Below are 24,690 nucleotides of genomic sequence, written 5' to 3' on the forward strand. Positions count from 1 at the left end.
ATGGAAGGTGTGGAATGAGAGAAATAGAAGAGTGTTTAACGGTAATTGTTTACCGGTAAATAGAATTTTAGATCGTATAGTCCACATTCTATTTTGATGTTTTTGTCTATCATAAAGATAGGAAAAGACATTATGGAAGTTGATGTCAGGAGAAATCTATACAATTTTTTCAAGCTGGGTTATAAGAAATGTAGGCCCAAAAGGGAGATGGACTTGTCCATTAAAAGGTGTTTTGAAACTTAATTTTGATAAGAGCTCGCTTGGTAATCCAAGTCCAGCGGGTTTTGGAAGAGTTTCGAGGGATTGGGAAGGACATTCTTTTTTCTTATTTAGGTCCTTTGGGTGAAAAAACTGCAAATCACATTGAATTTCTTGACCTGAAGTTACTTGGTGACTTGTTTTAGATTCATCTTGTATTATTGAAAGAGATTCCCTCAATGTTATTAATTGATACAAGGGGGAGATGAGAGTATCTTGGGAATTGCGTTCTATTTTGCTCTAGGTTATAGACTTATCCCAATCTTTTTTTCTTTCCTTCGTCTACATTTTTTGGGAGGACTAATGTTTTGGCTGATAGTCTAAGCTAAAAACGGCACCTCTCTTTTTGAGATTTTAGTCTCTAATGATGTAATTTTTATTCGGCTCTTGAATAAAATTATATGAATTTTATACAAAAAAAAGAAAAGAAAAAAGCATGGTATACACACTCGTTAAGTCAATAATCAATTAATCCCATCATGCAAAGACTTCTCATCTTTGATACAAGAATGCTATAATCACCGCAAATATTACTTGTAAAATTTGAAAGCTCTAACAAATCGCAAAATACTAAAATAATGACAAAAATAGAGCAAGGTCAGTAGCACAATTCTAGCCATCCAATGCCACATCTTACGGCTGACGCCAATTATGACGTGACTTGCGTCTTCAAAGATCGCCCTTCTCGGGGTGAAAGTAAAATCCTACTCCAGTCAGAGCATATTTCGAGTGGTTATTAAGCGGGAAACCAATCAATACAATTCAGGAAATGAATAAATGGCGGGTAATTGTAAATCTAAAGCTTTTCAAATATTCCCGCCACCTACAGCAAAAAAAAAATTAAAATTTCAGCATTCAGCACCGTTATCTATTTCAAAATCAAAGTCACAAACGAAAATTTGATCCTTTGAGAGCTTTAGATTATCCGCAGTTTTGCTTTTACCGAAACCCTTGTCTATTGTTTCGAAGTTTTTCATGGATCTTCGACCAATTAAATAAGATACCTAGTTCTTTTGGGAAACTTCCGTTTTTAATGGATTCATAATGAAAACTCGTTTTCCACAAATATTATGAATCCAACAAAAAGAATGCGAAGTTCCGCTTCTGAAACTTTTAGGTTCTCCCACATTTCATATTAAATACCCCTCTTTTTTTGTGCATAATTTTATCTCAAAGCAGCGTTTGCAGGAACTCCAATAAGAATTCAGGAAAGAGAACCACAGCAAAAATAGGAGATTTCTCTATGAAATCACAAGAGAAAAGGCCCAATAACTTTAAATCACAAAAGTATCAATTGAAAATAATAAAAAAACGTTAGATTTAACAACAGATAAATGCAGTACTAGTATTAAAAAGTAAGAGAATTTCACAGTTTGAGTCCATGAATCAATACAGAGATTAGAGAGAAACCATAAAGAGAGAGGAAAAAAAAAAGAGAGAATGCTTCTATTGTCTGAGACAAAAACGAGCAGCAGATGTTATACAGCAGTTCTCTTTTTTGAATCAAGAGATTCAAAGCAAACTTTCTATTCCTTAATAAAGCTTAATTCATTCTGTAGTTGGAGGTGAGAAAAAAAACATAGATATTTAAATCTTCACAAAAGTTCCAGACCAATTCTGAAAGGATTCCAGATTTGGCAAACTTCCAATGCATTGTTACTGTGCAGCACAAGACACATAGCTCCACAGCAAAAGCATTCCAGAAGGGGAAAAAAAAAAACAACCGGCAAAACTAAACATTATTTAAAGAAAGAGAAATCAAGAGGGAGATGAAACCCTTAAACGTCAATTCTCATTCAATTTTCAATTAAGAGCATTTCAACATGTTTTCACAAACAAAATTCAAAATCCACCCACCATCATTTCTCCACCTTCAAGGCACCACTTCCATATACAAAAAGTGCTGAAATAAACAAAAAACTATAATAAAAAAAAAATAGAAACCCGAACCCTAAATCCCTAATTGCAAAGCGCTACCCCTAATTCACGAGCTGGTGAACTTGGTAACAGCCTTTGTACCCTCAGAGACAGCGTGCTTAGCAAGCTCACCAGGAAGGACCAAACGCACTGAGGTCTGGATCTCCCTCGAGGTAATGGTGGGCTTCTTGTTGTACCGAGCAAGCCTCGAGGCCTCCTGTGCGAGCTTCTCAAAGATATCATTGATGAAGCTATTCATGATCCCCATGGCCTTGGAGGAGATGCCGATATCAGGGTGGACCTGCTTCAAGACCTTGAAGATGTAGATCTTGTAGGTCTCGATGCTCTTCTTGGACCTCTTCTTCTTCTTATCAGAAGCTCCCCCCTCCTTTGAAGGAAGGCGCTTCTCAGCCTTGGGCTTCTTCTCGGCAGGGGCTTTCTCCGCAACTTTCTTCTCCTCTGCGGCCTTCTCAGAGGCAGGCTTCTTCTCAGCGAGTTTCTTCTCAGCCTTGGGCGCCATGGATAAATTTTTAGAGAGAGAAAATGGTATTCTTACAGAGAGAAAGAGGACAGATGGCTTTTGTCAAAGAAAGATGGAGATAAGGGAATGGAGTCGTTGTTTTGATTATATAGATTTTGTGTAAGGGTTCTGATTGGATGAGATGGGAGGACGCGGATCGCTGATGTGTGGATTATGAAGACGTTGATTTTGGATGACAGGGGATGGGATCTGACGGCTGATATTTGTGGGTTTAGGAGTTTGGACGGAGCGTTTAAAACACTGCGATCTTCTCTTCTTTTTCGACATTTGTGTTTCTTCTCTCTCCATTTCTCTCAATTAGGACAGATCTTAAAACTTAAAAGGGAAATAATAGATGGTTTCTTAATGATAATTGGGATTTTTTTTTTAATGAAAAAGATTATATAAGGGTGGGGCCTTAGAAAATCAAATTAAAACACGCCTTAAAAATTTGTAAAAAGAGGTTGTTTCGATGCCAAAAACATTTAATTCAGTCATCTCAACCTCAATATTTATGTACAAGAGAAAAAATAGATTTCAAGTTTTAAGCATAGTGCACCTTGTAATATATTATCCAAACCATTATTTTTTAAGTTTTTCGAGTATTCATAGACCTGCTCGATTTACACTATTTTAAAATATTTAAATTTTATAATTAAAGAGGAAAATAAATTTTCAGGCGGTCTTAAAATTTTCTAATACTAAAACAATATATTATTTAAATGTATATCTTATTTTGATTGCTTGGAGCCTCAGCCTTATAAAAACCACACCCTTAATTTACATTGGTAGAGTAATGCTTATTAATAAGAGGAAAAATAACATTAATGTCTATTTTATAGTTAGCAATATTTGAATGATGTTCCTCATGCCTTGTGCTCATGTTCTTTTCTCTTTTTTTGTACTTTTTTGTATACTTTTATTTTAAAAATATCCCAACTCATAATTAATAGTTACATATCGCTTTGTTATGTTATTCTATTTTTGTAAAGAATTAAAGCAATATGAAATTGATAATTTCAAACTGCTTTAATTCCTTAAAAAGGGTGTTTCAAACCTAATAGTACCATATTTAGAGTATTTTGAAAAGAAAAAAAAATACAAAATACAAAATATGGGAAGCATTTGTTAAACGTTATGGTTTGTATGAGGCCGAGGCCATAAACAGTCAAAGTAAGTCGTACCTTTATATAGTATCGAAAGTTGTTGTTTCATTACCATAAATCTTTGCAGTAGCCTAAAATGTTATTTTCATCTCTAATTATAAATTGTAAAGGTTCAGAAATAGCTTAGATCGAGTAGATCTATGAACACTTGAAAATTGACGGTCCGAGAATGCATTACAAGATGCACTATTTTTAAGGCTTGAAATTCATTTTTTCTTATGTCCATGCATATTGAGGTTGAGATGATCAATTTGGGGATTTGAGCATAAAACAACCTCTTCTAGTAAATATGTTTCAGGTGTGTCTTAATTTATTGTTTGGGGCCTCTCCCTTATATAAACTTTTTCCTTTCTTCAATACTACTAATTATAAGCGGCAGTAATGTAAATTTTTCATAGGATAACTACTTATCCTTTTGAATAAGTTACTACTTTAAATACTCATGCCCATTACATTCTCCATTTATTTTTCCCATTTATGTTTTTTTTGCTCACGTTATTTATACGGGCAAGCTTTCTATGTTTCCCCTATAGCATAAAACTTATATATTTCTACTTATGCAACCGCCTATTTTGAATGGAGGGTTAAGATTGCCCAATCATAATGTCATGTCCTTACACTATTTTATTTTAAATATTTTTTCTACAAACTATTTTGACACCAAATTTTGGACATCCAATCTTCTATTAAACTCGCACTAGTGAAAAATATAAAAAAAATATTTCTAATAAAATAAAATGACCAAAATACCCCGAAAGTTTTAAAGGGTATTTTGGTCATTATATTTTATCGAAAATTTAATTTTAATATTTTTTATAGGTTCGCCCCAATGAGAAGATAGTATGTACTAAATTTTATATTCATACAATTTGTATGGAAAAACTAAAAATAAAATACTTTGAGATGTCGGATCTAAGATCAAACGATGAGTGGCTCTCTTGATCAAAATTGAACGGCTTGATGGTAGGGAAAAGATAGATCTTCTATGTTGTAGGAGAAGTATATAAACCTTTCCCTGTTTATAAACCACCCTTCGTAACACTTTAGTAAAATATCAAAGTGCTTTCAATTAACACATATAGTACAATACATATAACTTAATACCAACCCAATCTCAAAGGATTGATGAAGATCGTCTCCTATATAACCTATCAGCCAAATTGCCCTAAAAGAGGATAGGGTTAAACAGAGTGAGAAGGCTTTTTCATAAGATGTAATTGGGATTAGCCGTTATCATTATTTAATTTCTTTTTTTATACTATTTTTTTCTCTCACCTATCTTTCAAAATTAATATTTGGGCTACAAGTTAGGATTTCGATCTTTTTTTTTTTTTTTTGATAGAAATTTCACTACTTTATACAACTAAAAGGAGATTACAGAGTCAAAGACAATAGTCTCAGAAATGAGGGGACCCCTTTTACTAAAGGAATCAGCCAATACATTCGCTTTCCTATAGATATGGACAAAAGAAAAGAAAAAATATCGAGAAAGGTATAAGATTTGATGACTCAACGATTTAAACTCCCAATACAACTTTTACTCCCACTTACACCATTTGATGACATCCAATGAGTTACCTTCAAAGACACAAAAACTCCCCAATTTTCTCTCCACAAATATTCGAAGGCCAAAGAATACTGCAAATAGTTCGGCATAATTAGCAGGATGCACCCCTAAAGGACCAACATATGACAATATAATAGTCCCTCGCCAATCTTTGAGAACACCACCAAATCCCGCATGATCTGGGTTTTTTAAAGAGTTGCCATCAAAGTTTAACTTAAAAACCCCAACAATTGGAGGCACCCACCTACCTTTCAGTTTGCACTTTAGAAAGCCCAATTGGAGCAGCAACTTTAAATTACTCCTAACATCCACCTCCGCTATATCTTGACCAAATTTAATAATTGAAAGATATAGCCAAATGGCACATAGAATCTTATCCCAAACGATCTCAAATGGCGAACTTATCCCATCAAACACTCGTTTATTTCTCTCTTTCCATATTTCCCATAAAATTATACCTCTAGTGATTTGCCAAATGATAGCACCATTCTGAGGCAAATTATGCAAAATACCTTCAACACTTGGCGGCATCACCATCTCAAACCCAAGCAAAGCAAAGAACCTTCTCCAAATGTGAAAGGTTAAAGAACAATGCAGAAAAATATGATCTCCAGATTCCCCATTCTCCTTACACATTGACATATATTTAGCAATATTTTTCCCCTCTTGATAAGATTGTCAATTGTCATCACCTTATTTTGAATAGCCAACCATATAAAGCCTTGCACCTTTAAAGGTAAGGGCCACCTCCAAATGACGGCCAGTTCAGGTCTTGACCACCGCCACCAATCATGGAAAAGTAGCTGGCACATTGAGTTCACCGAAAATTCTCCATCCTTATTAATCTCCCACACAACCTCATCTATATCATTTAGAGAGATATAAACCTCGTCCAATAATCTTAGCAGACCGGAAAGCTCAAAAAAGAGTGCATTAGAGATCCTATTATAAGGGAGCTCAATATTCCACAAAACTTGGCAACCCCAATGCTCATAACAATCAGAAACTATAGCGTTGGGGTTAGCCACTCTTTGGAAAATATTAGAAAAAGTCAATTTTAATGGAGCATCCCCAACCCATTTATGATGCCAAAAGAAACTATTATTACCATTGCCAATAGACCACCAAATGTCTCTGTGTGACAAAGCTTTACAATTCTGAATCGACCTCCAAGTTGGAGACATACCCATGTCCCCCCTTCTGGTACCCACCCACATTCCAAACTTATTTACTCCATACTTCGACACAATAACCTGGTACTAAAGGTGATATTTGCAAGTTAAACTTCTTCACTACCATTTACAAAGCAATGATTGATTCACTGTAATGATTTTGCTAATCCCGAGACCACCCTCACTTCTGAGTGTGCAAACTCTAACCCATCAAAGAAGATGGAATTTTCTCGTCTCCGCAGGGGATCCCCACATAAACTTCGTCATCATCATTTCGATATTATTTGGTACCGAAGAAGGGATTTGTAGGATTGACATCTGGTAAATTGGACAAACATGCCTTAATTAGAGTAATCCTACCTCAAAATAAGAGATATTTAAACTTCCATAAATCTAGTTTTACTTGAACATGTTGAAGAGTTTTTTCCCAAGCATTAATTGAAAGGCGGCCATGCGAGATAAGCATACCCAGATACATGATTGGGAACTTCTCTACTTTATAGCATAAAACCCGTGCCCATGAATTCATCACTTCATCACTGCAATTCAAGCCAACAACTGTTGTTTTCCCAAAGTTAACCTTGAGACCTAAAGCAACTTCGCAGCATTTCAAGAAAGTTGCAATATTGCTAAACTGTGCAATCTGAGCTTTACAAAATAGCAATGTGTCATCAGCATATTGCAAGTGGGAAATACAAGGTCCTCCATTAGGCAGTTGAAAACCCAAAAAATGACCGCTCCTTGCGACATTAGACAACATTCAACTAGAACATTCAGCATACATAGTGAAAATAAAAGGAGATAGATTGTGACATTAGCGAAGACCCCGAGTAGCCTTGAAAAAACCATTCGGACTTCTCTTATACAAAATAGAGCAATGGGCTGAGGATAAGCAACCAAAGATCCATTGTCTCCATCTATCATATGCCTTTTCCATGTCTAGTTTGATCACCACTCCAGGATTCTCACTATTTATATGTGAGTGGATATATTATTGTGCAATGAAGGCACTGTCCGAAATCAGCCTATCCTTGATGAAAGCCGACTGTGGACCAGAGATAATAAAAGAAAGAGCCACATTCAATTGCTCAACCAAAACCTTCTTTACTATTTTATATAAGCTCGTCAACAGACTAATGGGTCTGATATCTCCCAGTTGGGCAATACTTAACTTTTTGGGGATTAAGGCAATGAATATGGAATTCACTCCTTTAAACATATGCCCTCCCCTAAGAAAACCACCAACCAAATTCCATAACTTTTTGAAAAAAAATTAAAGGAAACCCATCAGGACCAGGGGCCTTGTCACCTGGGAGGGCGAAAACTATTTTTTTGAACTCTTCCACGGAGACAACCTTATCCAATATAAGAATCAAATTGAAGGAGGTGACTTTAAATCCCACCCTACTTAGCCTGAGCAGAACCTGGACTTCTAAAGAGAATGCCTTATGGAAATGGCTGACGATAGCTTGTGACATGCCCTCCCTATCATCAGAATCCACTCCCTGAATAGTGAGACCAGGCACATCATTCTGGCGCCTTCGAGCTTTAGATATGGCGTGAAAGAATTTGGTGTTCAAGTCACCCTCCTTCAACCACGTAACCCTAGATCTTTGTCTTCAATACACCTATTGCACCCTTCTAAGCTCCTGAAGTTCATTCACTTTGAAGTTTCACACCATAGCCATCTCCTCTGACCAAACCCCCGACTGTTGCATATATGCATCTGTCTTCTCTATGCATTTGAATACCTCGTCAATCCTCTTTTTGACAGAGGAACACTTAACTCTTTTCCAATCCAATAGCTTATGTTTGATGCTCAATAGCTTTTTATGATTTTGAAAATCTAAAGAGCCAAATGAGATTGAATTCTCCCAGGTACTTCTGTTTATCTCAACCACTTCCTTTTCCTTGAGCCACCCAATTTCAAGCCTGAAAGGTTTAGGACCCCCCAGCTAGACTTTAAAAGATAGCAAAAGAGGACTATGGTCAGAGGAGAGTCTAGGGAGGGCTTTGGCAGAGGCTAAAGGGAACAATTCAGACCATTCCCCAGACACCAAGAATCTGTCAATCTTTGACATAGACAAATTTGCAACACTTCCAATAGTCCAAGTAAAATTCGTGCCTGAAATGGGAAAATAAATCAAAGCATTAGATTATATAAAGCGATTAAAAAGACGCATGACAGTAGTAATCAACCTCCCACTTGAACTCTCTTCAGGCCACCTAGTGAAATTAAAATCCCCCCCAATACAAATAGGATATTGAAATTGGGAAATAATACCAGACATATCAGAAATGAATATTTATTTTTGCGTAGTAGTATGAGGGCCATAAACATTCATCAACCCCCACTGAAAATCCGCCTCTGGACCCACAAAACCAACAATCAAAGTTTTTTTTTCACCAAAGTAAAAGATAGCAAGACTAAAGGATCCCACAGGATCCACACACCCCCAGAGACCCCAATAGAATCCAAGACCGCAAAATCTAAAGCTCAAAGACCCTAAACCTCATGAGCCCCAGATAAATTAGGACTGGAAAGTTTAGTTTCTTGAAGAATAAGCACAGTGAGTTTATACTTATATACCAAAAAAAAACATATTTTTTACGCCTGAGGTCGCCCAGGCCTCTAACATTCCAAGACATTACTAGCATTGGAAAGGTTTAGAAAGGGAAGAGCTAAGCTTATCCCTTCTGGAGCAGAATAAACGCTCTACTTCCAATAGCGTATCCTCCGTAGCCTCATCAAAAGCATCATCCAGGGATGATGACGAAGAGAGGGATTAATATCAGCAGCCTGTTCGTCATGGATGACAATTTCTAGAGCAGCACCCGGACAATGCCACCGAGCGAACAATCCAGCTGACGATCTAGTGCCTTTCTTCTTTTTCTTAGCTGCCTCCTTCGATGGAGACTTCTGACCAGCAACTGCGTCCTTCTTCCCTGCTTCATCACAATCCATCTTCCTATCATCATCAGCTTTCTTTCCTTAATTCTCAACTCTAAGTTTCTCCACTGCAAATAAGGTTAGCTTTGAGAGCTTGTTAAAGCTTCGTGTGAGAATTGAATATACATTGTGAGGTCCTTAAACATAAGCATGCATCTTGTGGACTTGATAATTATAACAACAAAGATCATCCCGGATCTATATAAATTAAGGTCTTTAAAATTTGCTTGAGAGGTAAAAGTTTCAACCACTTATCTGTATCCCTGTTTCTCTTTGTCGAGTAACATGCACCACGATGTTTCCGAGTAATTGGTAAACTGGGATTCAATTGTCCTAACCGGACAGGTCCCGGTCAATCCAAAAAGTATTAAAAAAATAAATATATAAATAAAGTCCAAAAAATATAAGATGTATATTTAAAACATGATTAAACAAAATACACCCAAATGAAAATTTAAAAAGTAGTTAAATAAATGGATTTAAATTTGTTTCAAGGGGTTTGTTAAAAAAAAATTAAAAATGGGAAAATGTTAAATTAAGTTTTCATAGCCAAAACACTGTTAATTCTTTGTCAAAATGATAAAAAAACATTAAAAACACACATTACAAACAAATCCCCTATTTTTTGAGTTTTTTTTTCCAAATACCAGGTCAGACCACCAAAACTAGATCAGTCGGTGTCCAACTATGGTTTGACCAGATGTTTCATCACACGTGTTATTAAGGATAACCCATACTAGGTTTGGGTACTTTGAATATGTTGTCTAAGCCCCGTGTGGCCCAAATACAATATTTTGTCACTGAATGGCTCAATCCAGACGACACAACTTGTGTGGTCTGGGTCAGTTTGGGCCAGTATGTGCCTTGTATGACCAATACACATTGTTCCGACGCTAAGCACATATTGTGCTGTCTAGTTCAAAGATGACCATAATCTCGAAATTTTAGTTCCCATGACAATGCACTTTTTTTTATGATTCTCATCCCATTTTCAAATTTAAAATGTTACCTTATCTCAAAAAATTATTTATTGTCAAATTTTAAGGTGATCCTGTAGATAAAGAACCATAAATTGGGGACAACACACTATTGTTTTGGGATAGCATGGTCCTAAGGGCCTTTGAAGTGTTTTAAGGTCAAGAAAATTAAAATAATTTTGCCAAATTAAAAAAGGGGTGTCTATGTAATATGTTTATTATGTATTATATATTACATATATAAGTAATTTGTGTATTATCATTGTTTATGATGAAAATTTGACAGATCTTCTGATGAAGATCTTTTTAATTTAAAAACCTTAAACTAATTAAAAAGATGAAAACAAAGTGGTAGAGAAAGTGGGACAGATCAAATTCAGATTTGATGTCAGATTTGCCCAAAAACGAGCAGATCTACTCTCAGATCTGTGGTAGAGTCAGCATGATTCAGAGCATTAAAATATGATTTTTAAGTCAAGTTAACATATAAAAAATAAATAAAATAAGCAAAACAGTAAAAAGAATAAGAAATAGAGATGAATAAATAATACCACACCGGGCCGGATGGCTCGGGATTCCTGAGCCTTCGAGGGCTTGCTAGTATTAAAACCGGTCCTCTTTGCTTCTCCAATTCGGATGTTGACCAGCAGATTTCTATTGTAAATGGTTAGATCTAGGGTTATTGTGCCCTAATTATAGTTTTAATCTAGGTTTTTTGTGACCTAGGTCTAAGTTTTTTCAGTCTTGGAGGTTAGGATTTCTATCTTCTATAGGGTTTTCAATCTAGAGATTTTTCTAAAGATGTTGGCCTTTCTTGGGATCTGGAAGAGAATTTTTTTAATTTTCTAAGGGTTTTGTGATCTCTAAAGGTTGAATATGAATTCTGAGATTTTATCTAAATTTTTTAGATTTTTGGGGATTTTTCCTAAATTTTTCGAAATTTTTTAACGATTTTTCCTATTTTTAGTATTTTTGGGTAATTTTCCTAATTTCAAAAATTTCTAAGGTTTTTTTGGTCTCTTTTTCTCTCTCATTTTGGGTTTAGGAGAGAGGGTATTTATAAGATTCAATTGGCGATTTTTTTAAAATTTTTTGGAGTTTTTTCGAAATTTTTTGGATTTATCTTGAAGTTTTAGTCTTATATAATTAAATAAAAGAAAATATGTTCACTGCATCATCATCAGCCCTCATCTGGACCCGTTATAGCCCAGCCCGTGGCCCGATAGTTTAGTCTCACAGGGACTAAATTGTCATATATTATATATTTTTATCTGTATGTCGGATTCAAGCGATTTGTGGACCGTTGGAAAGCTCTTGGGCTCTACTTCAAATTGTGATAGGATTTGGGTAGTTTTGAAGTAATTAACTTGGGTCTCTAAGGTAATGTGGTCCTAAAGATTCAGAAAACCATAGAGTTTGCCAGATTTAAAATGTGATGTCTACAATTGCCCCTCTTTGGCACTCCCTGTCCTTCGAGGGATAGGCGGGTAGCAAAGAAATAGACACTTTGACATTCTCTGTCTTTCGAGGGGCTATTGAATGTCAAAGATAAAATACACATTTTAAATTTCTTCATGAGGTCACGTGGTTAGGGGGCACACCAATTATCCCTTCAAGTCGTTGCGCTCGCTGAGCTCATCCACCTCGGGCATTTTTTCTCCTAGGGTTTTCAGCGTGAGATGTCTGTGAGTTACACAAGCTTGAAACTCAAGTTGGATTTTATAGTCATGCCACTTAACTTTAGGGGTTTTTGTAGTTTGAATTTTTAACCCTGATATTTTCTTTGATATCCTTAGGGTTTCTTAAGGCTGTCTATAGGAAGAGACTTTCCTGGTCGAATATGAAGTGAGAGACGAGGCAGCAACACAACAATCGCAGCAACGCGGTAATCATCATACACGGGTGTCCAAGCTCCTATGTTTTTTTAAGACTTTTTTAGAATTTTTGAAAGTATGGAGAGATTTGAAATAGAGCCCAGAGCAAGGACAGGTTATGATTTTAATAAAGAAATTAAAGTTTTTGAAAAACACAAGACATATAGTGAAAATTTTGAAAAGAGAAAGATATTTCGAAAGACAAGGTTGGTTAGCAGTTTAACTCCTGCAACCATAGATCCCTCTAAGCAATTTAGTGTCATGCAGCGATGGACCATACACCCGACCCTTTTACATCAGTACATGGATACACGAAATCCATCGAATAGGGTGGTTGTGCCCTGGATACACTCGACCTTTTTGCGTCATACGGGGCTAGATGGTACTTGCCTGGCTCTTTTACATCGTATGAATTTGACATTTTTTTTTTTCCATCAAACAGGGTGGTTGTGCCCTGGATACATTGACTTTTCACGTCATACGGAGATAGACGGTACCTGCCTCTGCTCTTTTACATCACATGAGTTTGACGTTTTTCCATTAAAACATGGTGGTTATGCCCTGGATACACTCGACTTTTCACGTCATACGGGGCTGGACGGTCCCTGTCTCGGCTCTTTTATGTTGTACGAGTTTGACGTTTTTCTATTGAAACGGGGTGGTTGTGCCCTAAATACATTCGACATTTCACGTCATACGGGGATAGACGATACTTGCCTCGGCCCTTTTACATCGCACGAGTTTGATATATTTCCATTGAAATAGGGTGGTTGTGCCTTGGATATAGGGTGCAAGATGCACTATTTTTGGGACTCAATTTCTTTATATATATATATATATATATATATATATATATATATATATATATATATATATATATATATATATATATATATATATATATATATATATATATTTATACATCTCGATGTCGTGTTGATCAGTTAGAGGGTCTCTCAACATTAAAATAACTTTTTCCAATGGATTTTTAAGGTGCATCTCTAATTCTACATTTTAAGGTTGCAACCTTATATAAACTTTTCTCTTAATTATATAATATTATAAAATATAATATTGTTTATACTCGAAAAATTCGGCTAGAACTGTGGTGCCTGCCTGTTTTTCAAGCTTAAATTCTTCGAAGATTAGAATGATAGAGGATGGGTCCTGTCAAATTGCAGCCTGAGTGAAGGTCAAGCCAACAAACTCGCCATAGCTCAAACGACCGGCCGAACCTGGACAAAAAATTTAGAAGTCGAGCCCAAGGTAGGGAGAGATTTTGGAAAGGGTTCAAATTAGAGTTAGAAATTTAAATAAATGAACGAGGGAAATAAACGAAAAGAAAACATACTTGAGGTCGGATCCCTAGGCACGACGCCCAAAGACGGTGCCGGTTCAGGATCAATATGAGCGTAGCTTTTCTAGTTCTTATGAGATTCACTGATTGGAGCGAATGTGGGTTATCTGGATTAGTCTTTTAGAAAGGGAGTCGAAGGTTTGATTTAGACAAGGTTAGGTTCAGGTCGGGACCCGGGTTTTGGATTCGGAAGGGCTAAACTTGGGTGAGGTTTTCGAGGACCCTCAAAATTCCTAAATATCAGAATATTGGTGTCAAAAGTCATCTCCTTAAACCGGGTGGGGCAAGCTTCAATATATAGACAAGTGTCACATCTAATCATCATTGAAATTAGAGATCGAATCGGCTGTTGATGGCCATTGTTGTTGTCACTATCATCAATGAAATTACCATCTCGTTTGCTTGTAACCATTATAGGTCGTGTAACACACTTCCCTTGATGTTACGGCCAGCATGATTTTGGGTGGTGTCATGATGAAGATGCCACAAATATGGCAATTTCGTTACCGATGTCGAGGTCTCTGTTGAGGGGCCTTTTTGAGAATTGAACGAGCTTTGAAATAGTGTTGAGGATATTGGGATATTCGGTAAAACCTTAATGTCGTCAACTGTCCATTTGGGAACTCGGTTTTGGGTGGTGGTTCCGGCCAATTGGAAATTTTCAGGTGGATTAATGACGTTGACACCATCGTTTACGTTAATGATGGTGATATTGTTTGATTCAGTTTCTCGCATTCCGATGTCAGGCGATTGGCAGTCATCTTGGGCTATAAGAAAGCAACGAAGTTAGCAATGTCATCAACTATGTGGGTTCCATCGTTTTCCATAATGAAGATGATTTTCTACATTTTGATGTCAACGCGGTTAGGCCATCGTTCTAGCCTATCATAAGCCAATGAGATCCTTACTTGCATCAACGACGTTCCTACCTGAGTTGCATGATTCACCGCCTTATAAACGCATTCGGGATTTTCGTTGATGAATATGCAAGAGTCAATGCATTTTAAACACATTAGGCAGAGCTAGGCCAAATAAAATTTAAGAAATAAAATAAAAATAAAGCCAGGGATGGTGGAACTGGGCCAATATTGTCATAGCATAGGCCTCGGCCCAGCCTTTTGACAATGGTGGCCCAGTCCTAGCCTAGCCCTTTGGCCACATTTTGTAGCCTGGGTTCTAGTATTTTAGGGTCGGGTTGTTTGGTCCTAGGTCGGGGCACCCAGCCCATTGCCACTGCTAACCTACTAGGCTCTCTCTCTCTTTCTCTACAGTGCACAAATAAACTCACACAAAGCAAGATATGAATAAATATTACGATCTAATCCGACTTTTTGAGAGCACACATTATATTTGAAATTTATTTTTTTATATATTAGAGCAAGCTCAAATTTGGGATTTTCATGTCTCTCACCATCACACATATCTAAAAATTTAACAAATAATTGGAGAGATACAAAAGATCAAAATACCCTTGCAACTTCTAGTGTAATTTGAATATTTTACTCTTTTCTGTTTATATAATTTTATCCTTATGCATGACGATGAGATATGTGGATGCCTAAATTTCCAATTAAACTACTAAGCAGAGAAAACAAAATGAAAACACATTGTGTACTTTCAAAAAGTGGGACTTAAGAGTAAATATAAAATTAAGAGAAAGTATAGAATGATGCCATTTACTTTTAATACAAGGTGGTCGCAATAATCGTGCCCATTGGATGTGAAATTGAGTGGCTGCAATTATTCCATTGACCAAGCTCAAACTTCAAAATAAATTTTCTCAAACTTCATGACACATTCAAGGTCTCAACTTTCACATCAAATGGTTGTAAAGAATTATGACTACCTTGTATCAAAGTTAAATGGTCTCATGGTATACAATCCCTAAAATTAAAGGAAAATTTCGTATAGGTCCCTAATTCATCATGTTATTTCATGATAGACTCTGCTTCCATTTTTCTTTCAAGCAGCATAAGGAAATCTTTAAATATTTTACCGTACCTTCTCATATCTTATTTCCCTATTTTATTGACTTTTTTACTATAAAAATTAGCCCTAACAAATATTTTTATACTATTTTAACTCAAAAACGTTTTTAATGGGTGGAAAGAGAAAAAGATGGTCAAAAAGTTTTTGGGTTGAAATGGTATAAAAAGATTTGTTTGAGTTAAATTTTTATAGTCAAAAGTCAATAAAAGAGGGAGATAAGAGATTTGGGGGGTACGGTGAAATCTTGAAGAGTTTCCTTATGCTACTTGAAAGAAAAACAGAAAGAGAGTCTACAATAAAATAATATGAAAAATCAGAGATCTATACGAACCCTAAAATTAATGCGAATACTAAGCTTCTATAGGAGCACATACCATCCATTACTCGCACAGGTAAAAATGGTACTTGAGAAGACCCCTTTTTTGGACCTGGAATTCCGAGATCCACTTAACAATCACTATATTTGTTTATTTTTCAAAATCTTCAAGGAAATTTGGATTTTGAGTTATTTTTCGAATTTTTTTATTTAAATGGGTGTGTTTTAACTCGAGGTTGGTCCGGATATCACTTAAATTTGGACGACTTGCAGGATCAAAAAACTTTTGTGATCATGCGGGAGCAGAGGATCATTTCAGATGTAAACTATTTAAGTCCGACAGCAATAAACCTAAAAGATTTCCTAGTTCGCGGAAGTAAACTCGGGAGAAATGTATGCTAGATATATTGTTTGGATGTCAAATTTGAGGATGTAATATGTGCAACCTATAAACCAATGGACCCGATTTCTATACGGCCAAGCCTGCATATGTAGAAATACAAGCTTATTAATAAATTTATTTTTGATATAGATTTTAGTATTTAATTTTTAAGAACATGTAATCTCTTATATGGATATCATGAATATGAAAAAATAAGTAAATTTAAAAAATTAAAAATAATAATTATAGTAAGAAAACTTTGGACGGTTAGTTTCTATTGTTTTTAAATCAAACACGTGCTTTGTATTCATATTTAAGATAATGCTTTATATTTTTTTGGACCGCATAGGCAGCATGTGGTCCAGCCTACGTGAGACAATTTTTTCTAAACTAATTTGAGTAAAAAGAATTTTCAAAATAAACTCTATGTGTACTAACTAGATCTAAGTGTTGTGAAACTCATTTTTTTTTTTTAAATAATCAATCTCGCAATTTTACGTGGTTCCCACAATTTTAAATTAGAAAAGTCATTATTTTTGGAGTGAGGGAGTACATACACAGTATGAACCTACAGAGCTTATAGAAAATTTTATCTGAATTTCACTCTCCCTCTCCCTCTCCCTCTCTCCCTCTCTCTCTCTCTCTCTATTTTCTCAGAAACTGAAAACCTAAAACCGACTCCATTTTCCGTCTCGCTTCTTTTCCATATCTCTCCTCCTCTCTCCATCGCCTTCTCTTTCATAAACGATGGGCCAGAAACGCAAGGCAGACCAGGACCACAACCCAAGCAGCTCAGACTCCGAAGAAGAAGCAGAACCAGAAGCACCTCATCACCGTAACTCGATCATAGAAGAAGGAGAAGAAGAAGACATCGACGAACTCTTAGAACCATTCACCAAAGACCAGCTCGTAGAACTCATCAAGACTGCCATTTCCTTAGAGCCCAATGTCCTCAATGAAGCTCGCAGCCTTGCAGACAGGGACCCATCTCATCGCAAGCTTTTTGTCCATGGTTTAGGTTGGGACACCACCTCTGAAACACTAACTTCTACCTTCTCCAGTTATGGTGAGATCGAAGACTGCAATGTAGTGTCTGATAAATCGACTGGAAAATCGAAGGGCTACGGCTTTATTCTATTCAAACACCGACATTCTGCGAAAAAGGCCCTCATCTCACCTCAAAAGAAGATTGATGGAAGAATGACTGCTTGCCAATTCGCCTCTTCTGGTCCCACTGAAACCCTAGCTAAAAAGACCCAAAATCCAACTTCAAATGAAAACCTAGCTCGAAAGATCTATGTAGGAAATGTGCTCTCAGATATAGCACCAGAAAAGATCCATACGTTCTTCTCAAAGTATGGTGAAATCGAAGAAGGGCCATTAGGGTTTGATAGAAACACAGGAAAAGCAAAAGGTTTTGCTCTTTTTGTGTACAAATCCTCCGAATCTGCCAAGCGGGCCTTAGCAGAACCCAACAAGATCTTCGAAGGCCATAAGCTTTATTGCCAGAGGGCTACTGATAACACTAACAAGCAAAAGAATGGGCCCATGGGGTTGGGCTTGGGCCCAGGTGAGAGTGTTCAGTCTAATGCCCCTGCCCTAATAGGCCAGGCTCCAGGACAAGGCCTGCTTGTTAATGGTCTTACACCGGGCCTGGGCCCAGCCTTTGTGGGCCTGAACCCAATGGCTGCAGCTTTTGGGGCAGTTTTGAACCCTGCCCTGGCAATGGGGCAAAATGGGGTTGCTCAAAGTTTGGGGTTGGGTGGGAATTTTGGGAATTTGGCGAGTGGGTACGGTAATTTTCAAGGCTTAGGTGTGGCTTACCAGCCTCAAGGGGCTGGTATAGTGGGTTTTGCTCCACAGGTTGCTATGGGCGCTTATCAGGGTAGTGCTCAAATGGGTGGAAATAGGCCACAACAACAAGGAGTTGGGAATTTGGGGAATGGAGGGCCTCCTTATGTTGCACATTAGGTAATGCACTTGAATTACGTAAATTTGTTTGTTTCTTGCTTAGGATAGATGATGAGTGGTTAGTTTAGTTTTTATGATATGTGGTCTAGTATTGTAGTTTTGTTATGATAGTTTTGATATTGTGATATCTATTACCATAGATTAGTTTTGGTTTTGGGACATCTTTTCGGGTAATGGAGGGCCTCCTTATGTTGCACATTAGGTAATGCACTTGAATTATGTAAATTTGTTTGTTTCTTGCTTAGGATAGATGATGAGTGGTTAGTTTAGTTTTTATGATATGTGGTCCAGTATTGTAGTTTGTTATGATAGTTTTGATATTGCTATATCTATTACCATAGATTAGTTTTGGTTTTGGTACATCTTTTCAGGTAATTAGTTATTAATTATTTTGATTCATGCACTCTAAGTTTAAAATGTGCCCATCATGTTGTGAAAATATGATTTGCTGTATTCTCATTAGTAATTTGTTTTCATGGTTTTTTTAATTGTATTGATATGCTGCTTTTAGTATTGTTTTTGGTGTTTCTTTCCCTGTTGATTAGTTTTAGTATGGTTTCCTTGTCTTGTTGAATTAGCTACTAAATTCTTCCTGATACAATGCTCAATGATTAATTTAAAAATCCATGGATCATGCTGTAAAAGGTAATGTTGTGATTGTAGCGATAATACTTGTTTTGGAAGGATATTCTTCATTTAATTTGGTTTCATTTGGCTATCCAACTGAGATTTAAACTGTTTATTTTGTTGGATGTGACTGTAAGCATTGCTAGAACTTTTTTACTTTTTTATCTTTCTTTTGAGCAGAGATTGTTTTAGTCTAATGATCGGTATTTGTGAGATGACAGTCTTAACCTTTATCTATCCTTGATCGAGTATTGTTGCCACTGTCCTCTGGGTGATTAAGAGGCCAATGGCCATCAGGAAGGAATGTCGGTGTCTCTTGGGGTGGTTTTTTTGCAAGCTTCTTATTTTTTAGCATAAGAAGATGCTTTCATGAAGGTGTTAGATTGGACTTTAAGAACAAAGGGTGATGTTTCTGCAATGATGTAACATGTTTTGCTTGGCATGGGCATGGTTTTACTAAATACCGAGTGAGGTATCATGAGGAAGATGTCAATGTCATGGATGGTAAGGCCAATGAGCAGGGATCGTTGAACATGGGATGTGGGTGGAACAGAATATTATAGCTTTCAAAACCTTTCTATTTTCTGATGTTGTGTTCTTCATTGTAATGAGAGGCACTGGATCTTGTGGTTCTCAAGTGTAGGAATGAGAATTTAACTGGTGGTCCAAAGGTACCATTATTAGCATGAAGAAAGTGTTCATGGTATGTTGCTGGTAAGAAGATGCGGTCCACTCTTAGGGGTGAGTTCTGTAAAGTTTTGCTGTTTATGGACCTGATTGAGGTTTCCATTTTCTTTCAAGGTGACTTTGATCCTCATCCATTTTCTTTCAAGGTGACTTTGATCCTCACTTTGAAAAATGAGATATGCAGTTTATTGAGTTTTACATTATGTGAGTATCAAGATTTTGGACGACTACTCATATGTTTTGGGAATTATTTATTTAAGTTTATTTAAAGAGCACACTTTCAATATCTTGGATCGATAATTTAGAAAAATGGAGAGATTGAGAAAGATGTCGTACATAGAATTAGAGTTGGGTGGGCGAAGTGGAGATGTGCAACTGGAGTTTTATATGATCGCCGCATACCAATGAAGCTGAAGTGGAAGTTGCTATAGGTAGATGTGAGACCAACTTTACTTTATGGGGCAGAGAAGAAGGACCATACCCCTAGGACGATTTTATCTAAGATGAGGATGTTAAGATGGATGAGTGGCAAGACACGAAGGGATAGAATTTAAAATAAATATATTCGAAAGAATTTGGGTGTTGCTCCAATAGGCGATAAGATTAGGGAAAGTAGACTTAGGTGGGTTGGCCATGTGCAACACATATCCAGTACGACACTTTAGGAGGTGCGAGTTGATTCAAGTGGAAGGCTAAAAAAGAGCAAGAGGTAGGCCCAAAAGGGTATAGTTGGAAGTAGTGAGAAAAGATATGGGGACTTATGGCCCTTGATAGAGCATAATGGCGGACCAGGATTCATGTAGAGACCCCAAATAGTTGGAAAAAGGCTCTGGTAATGATGATTTATTTAAGTTTATTTATGAATACGGACTTGTATTTCGTGTTACGGCACCATTCTTTGATGCTTGACATAACAATATGTTTGTCTACAAAGTACGTGATTCCGTGGTGTGACCACAACAACTTTTCATATATAATATCACTCTTTTCAACATAAGTGGTTTAAGTCAAGAATTGTCTGATTGAGACCATAATGTTTTGTGTGTTCAGTCAATGTTTAATATATGAGAAAAATTAATGAATTATGCATGGGAACAGGAAACCTAGTTTTCTTTTATTAATTATTATCTTTTAAAGCAGGCGTAGCCCCACACTACTCACATGATAGCGTTTGTTTCCTAAATATCAGGGAAAAGTTGCCCTTTTTTCCTCTATGTTGGGTAATCATGGAACGAATCCTAGAACCTGGGGTGCCATTGTAAGAGCTCTGAGCCACTCTTAGGTTTGTCCTGAATTCATCTCCATGATGTTGTTGAGCATTCAGTGGAAAAGAGTTGCCGCATGGATATGCCTGTATACTTCCTAAATACATCTAAACTGTTGGGTTTCATGCGGTTCCATTTTATTGAAAAAGAAAAAAGAATATCGTATAATTTCATGATTTCCACTCATACTCTATATAGGATCACCTTTTTTTATTTTTATCATGTTTGATGGGATCACCTTTTTTTATTTTTTATCATGTTTGATGGGTTTGCCTGACATTGATCAAGAAGGCACTATCTCTTGAACCAAGGCCAGAAGCAGAAATCTCTACCACCAATTAGCATGGGAGCTGGGTCTTGTGCTTTCTTAAAGGCTTTCCTTGATCTCCATGTTACTGCTTTGGTACCCCTAGGTAGTTGCCAGCATCGATGCATGAGTATACTCGAAATATTGAGTTTATAAGTTCTTATGTGTTGTATAGGTTCCCTTTTATTATCTTATGTTGTGGTGTGTTTATATTATGTTATATGTGTATTTGGGTGTTTTACTTTTCAAAAGTTCTGTATGAATTTTTTGTAATATTAAAGTTCTGTATGAATTTTTCGTAATATTTAAATTTGTGCAGCTATAAAGAAGTCTTTTTTAAGTAACCTCTTTCAGAAAGAAATTAGCTATACAATAACAATGGAAGTTGTATGAGCAATTATACGTTTCTCAAGGTAGCGACTTGTTGGTTTCGAATTTTGACAAGGAAGATAGCTATTTATTGGTCGTTTTGTTTGCAGAATATGATATCTAGAATATGATATCCTGGTTTTGGCAGAATAGTATGAATGGTTAAGTTTAGCTTTTCCTGATGACTTGGGTCAGTAGGTATGAGATTCATGTGACTACAATTCTCTTTTCGTATCTTTCCAGGCTCCAGATAACTAATTTGCAATGCCCCTAATTAAATTCGTGAAGTGGTTGCTGATTAAGGTGATTTCATGCTTGATTGTACTATGCAACCACCGCAGCGTGGATTGTGGTATTTAGAAGTGAATCATAATCATGTTTCTTTCTACAGCCATTCATGTTGAGTTAACAAATAAACTATGAGTTGCTCTCCTGATTGATTTCTTACCCATCATGCTCATGGAGACATGATTAAGTGGTTTTTTATTTGGATCTTGAAGTTTTCTATAAACTATGGCTTCTGTTTGGAAAGTTAGATTCTGATGGGATTGGGTTGGAGTGTTGTGGAGTGAATGGGATTTACCAAAGGGAAGCGAACCATTTCTTTTGACCTTTTTTGAAATTTGAAAAATGTTGGTTAATCATATATTAGATCTATGATACAGTGCATGGGCGGAATGAAGAAGATTCGAAATTTGGTTTCAGCGGAATTGCAGGGACAATGAGTTGGGGACTGGGGAGGAGGTACCAAAGTAGAAGTGTCTTAGATCTTAATCACGTTTACATATTTCTCTTGAAGCTTAAGGAGTGAAATGGTGTAGAGCACTTGTATTTGTTTATGGGACTTTAGGGTTGGACATATTGACAGCTTCCATGGAAGTTTGAGAGGACATTCTTTCCTTGGAATGAGTGTTTACTTGGGTGGGCTTATAGACTTGTAAAGATGATTTGTCCATTTTCATTTAAACCTAGATTTGCTCTTAAGCAGTGATGCGAGGGATATAGTTACTGTTTTGTCAGATGTGAGGAGGTGAGTAGATGTGGTGACATGAGGGTCAGGAGGCTTTCGGATGTCAATAATGTCTTAAAAGCATACAACATACCATTCTTTTCAAGAAAATGTGTTAATAAGTATGCATCGTCTTGTGCAGAAAGGCATCTTAAGAGGGAGATTGTTGGTGGCCATTATGGTCTCAAGGTGAGGGACTTTGGGTTGGGGAATAGAAATTTCAATAGGTCTTTCTGAATGTTGTGACGGGAGCTTATGCGGCTGCAATATACTTGGAAATTGGGGAGTCTTATTGTGTGGGAAGGACAGTCAAAGTACTATGGTGTCCAGGTTTATAAAGGTTCACGGTTTGCAGTGACTATTGGATTGTTTTGGGAGGGATGGGGGGAGTTTCTTTGTCCAAATTTTGGGTAGGATTTGGGGTGATGAGAGATTCTAGGGTTGGATCTTGTCTTTTCTCTTTTTGAGGTATGATCTTGTAGAATGAAACATGCATTAGTAGAGTGGGTTTGACCCTAGCAGTGATTGGATCATATTTTTGAAAAACTGAGCAACTTTCTGTTTGAAAAAACACCTTAATACCTCCCTTCCGCCCCTAGCACCCTTTAGGGATTCGAGTAACTCCATGATAAGAATGTGGTCCAACAGCTCATAGGGTCAAACTAAACTCTTCAGCTATATTTCATTTCTACAGAACCCTCTGTTCTCTCTCTCTCCCCCCCAAAGTTGGGTATGTTGGGATTGTTGCTATGATTCATTCTTATGAGGGGTATCAATTGAAACCCCTTTCATGTGTGAAAAATCTTTTTGTTTTTGTCTTCTCTTTGCTGTGGATTTGGAAAGATCAAATTTTGTGATCGGTTGAGAACAATTGGAACTTCGCTATTCTAGTGTTTCTTTTAGTTTAGAAGATTACTTGGGATTTGATTGGTTCTAATCAGTTTACTTTTAGGCGTTATCTTATTTTCTTTTATTTTTTTAAAGATAAAATATATTGTTGTTTTTGTTTTTTGTGCGGATCCAATGGAATGGTCGAGATTCTTCTTTTCTATAATGAGCTTTTGTTTAATGATGCGATTTTGTTTCTATATTTGTCCAGATTTCTTGTTTTGGAAACAACAAATGCTTTGGCGACCGATCTGATGGCGAAATTCGAGTGTTTTAATGTTCACGGTTTGGGCACTTCAGTGTTTTCTATTTATTAGGGATGTATTTGGTCGTTTTGAGATCTTCTTTGGACCTTGCTCTTGAGTCGAAGCTTATCTTTGTTACTATGATTTTCCACTGTTTGAAGATGTTGGTTTTCTCTCTTTGGTTGAAGACAATTGTTTTCAGTCTTTGGTTGAAGATGATGATTTTCTCTTTGGTATAAGACGATGGTAACTATGATTTTCCACTGTTCGAAGATGTTGGTTTTCTCTCTTTGGTTGAAGACGATGGTTTTCCTCTTTGGTTGAAGATGATGATTTTCTCTTTGGTATAAGACGATGTTTTTTCTGTCTGATGATGGTTTTCTCTCGTATTTACTGTTTTTGACTTGATAGCATTCTATATTTTCTTCTCTCAATACTATGGCTTTTTTTTCTCTTTTAAGCGTAATTCACGGTTCTTGAACCATGTTGGGGCATTTTGACTTTGTTTAAGTTTGCTATAATCCAGTGAACCATGGATTATTCAAGCGTAATGAGATCGTTACCTTTCAATTAAATAATGGACAGTGATAGAACTCGTCATAATGGTGCTGTCCCGATATGGGAGTTTATAGTCTGTCTCCTTCATGGTTCAACCGCTGCGGTTTTCCAAAGTCCGCTGAATTATAGTTATTTTGTTTTCTTCCTCATCTCTTTTTTATTTGCACTTCTATTTTGTTGTATTTTTAACCCAAAGTCACTTGTCAAATAAAGGGTGCTCTGCAAATGCAACTGATTTAATGTTTCAGGAGTGGCCTTTGTTGCAATAGAAAATGTTCAGAGGACTTCTTGCTAGCACCATAAACTGTGCGTGGGTTGA

General features: G+C 36.6%; 2 protein-coding genes across 6 annotated transcripts; one reads left to right on the forward strand and one right to left on the reverse strand.

The window, feature by feature from the left end:
- Positions 1 to 2,030: 2,030 nt before the first annotated feature.
- On the reverse strand, positions 2,031 to 2,756 carry LOC18422164 (histone H2B.11). Its single transcript, XM_006826982.4, has one exon. The coding sequence runs from the start codon at positions 2,693 to 2,695 to the stop codon at positions 2,243 to 2,245; it is 453 nt and encodes a 150-aa protein (XP_006827045.1). The 5' UTR covers positions 2,696 to 2,756; the 3' UTR covers positions 2,031 to 2,242.
- Positions 2,757 to 17,121: 14,365 nt separating this feature from the next.
- LOC18422168 (UBP1-associated protein 2B) lies at positions 17,122 to 24,182 on the forward strand. Of its 5 annotated transcripts, none has more exons than XR_016054912.1 (2): positions 17,122 to 18,618; positions 23,780 to 24,182. XR_016054912.1 is itself a non-coding variant. In XM_006826983.4 (2 exons), the coding sequence occupies exon 1, from the start codon at positions 17,193 to 17,195 to the stop codon at positions 18,414 to 18,416; it is 1,224 nt and encodes a 407-aa protein (XP_006827046.1). In that variant the 5' UTR covers positions 17,122 to 17,192; the 3' UTR covers positions 23,780 to 24,182. The 5 variants fall into 5 exon arrangements, 4 of the variants coding, with proteins under 4 accessions (XP_006827046.1, XP_011621667.1, XP_020520787.1 ...); XM_006826983.4 differs by having other exon boundaries at positions 17,122 to 18,416; XM_011623365.3 differs by lacking the exon at positions 23,780 to 24,182 and adding an exon at positions 21,915 to 22,202 and having other exon boundaries at positions 17,122 to 18,416.
- The last annotated feature ends 508 nt before the right edge of the window (positions 24,183 to 24,690 follow it).

The sequence above is a fragment of the Amborella trichopoda genome, chromosome 4 (genome assembly GCF_054954075.1).
Source record: "Amborella trichopoda isolate Santa Cruz 75 chromosome 4, AtrichopodaSantaCruz75HAP2 v2.0, whole genome shotgun sequence".
In the NCBI taxonomy this organism is placed as follows: Eukaryota; Viridiplantae; Streptophyta; class Magnoliopsida; order Amborellales; family Amborellaceae; genus Amborella; species Amborella trichopoda.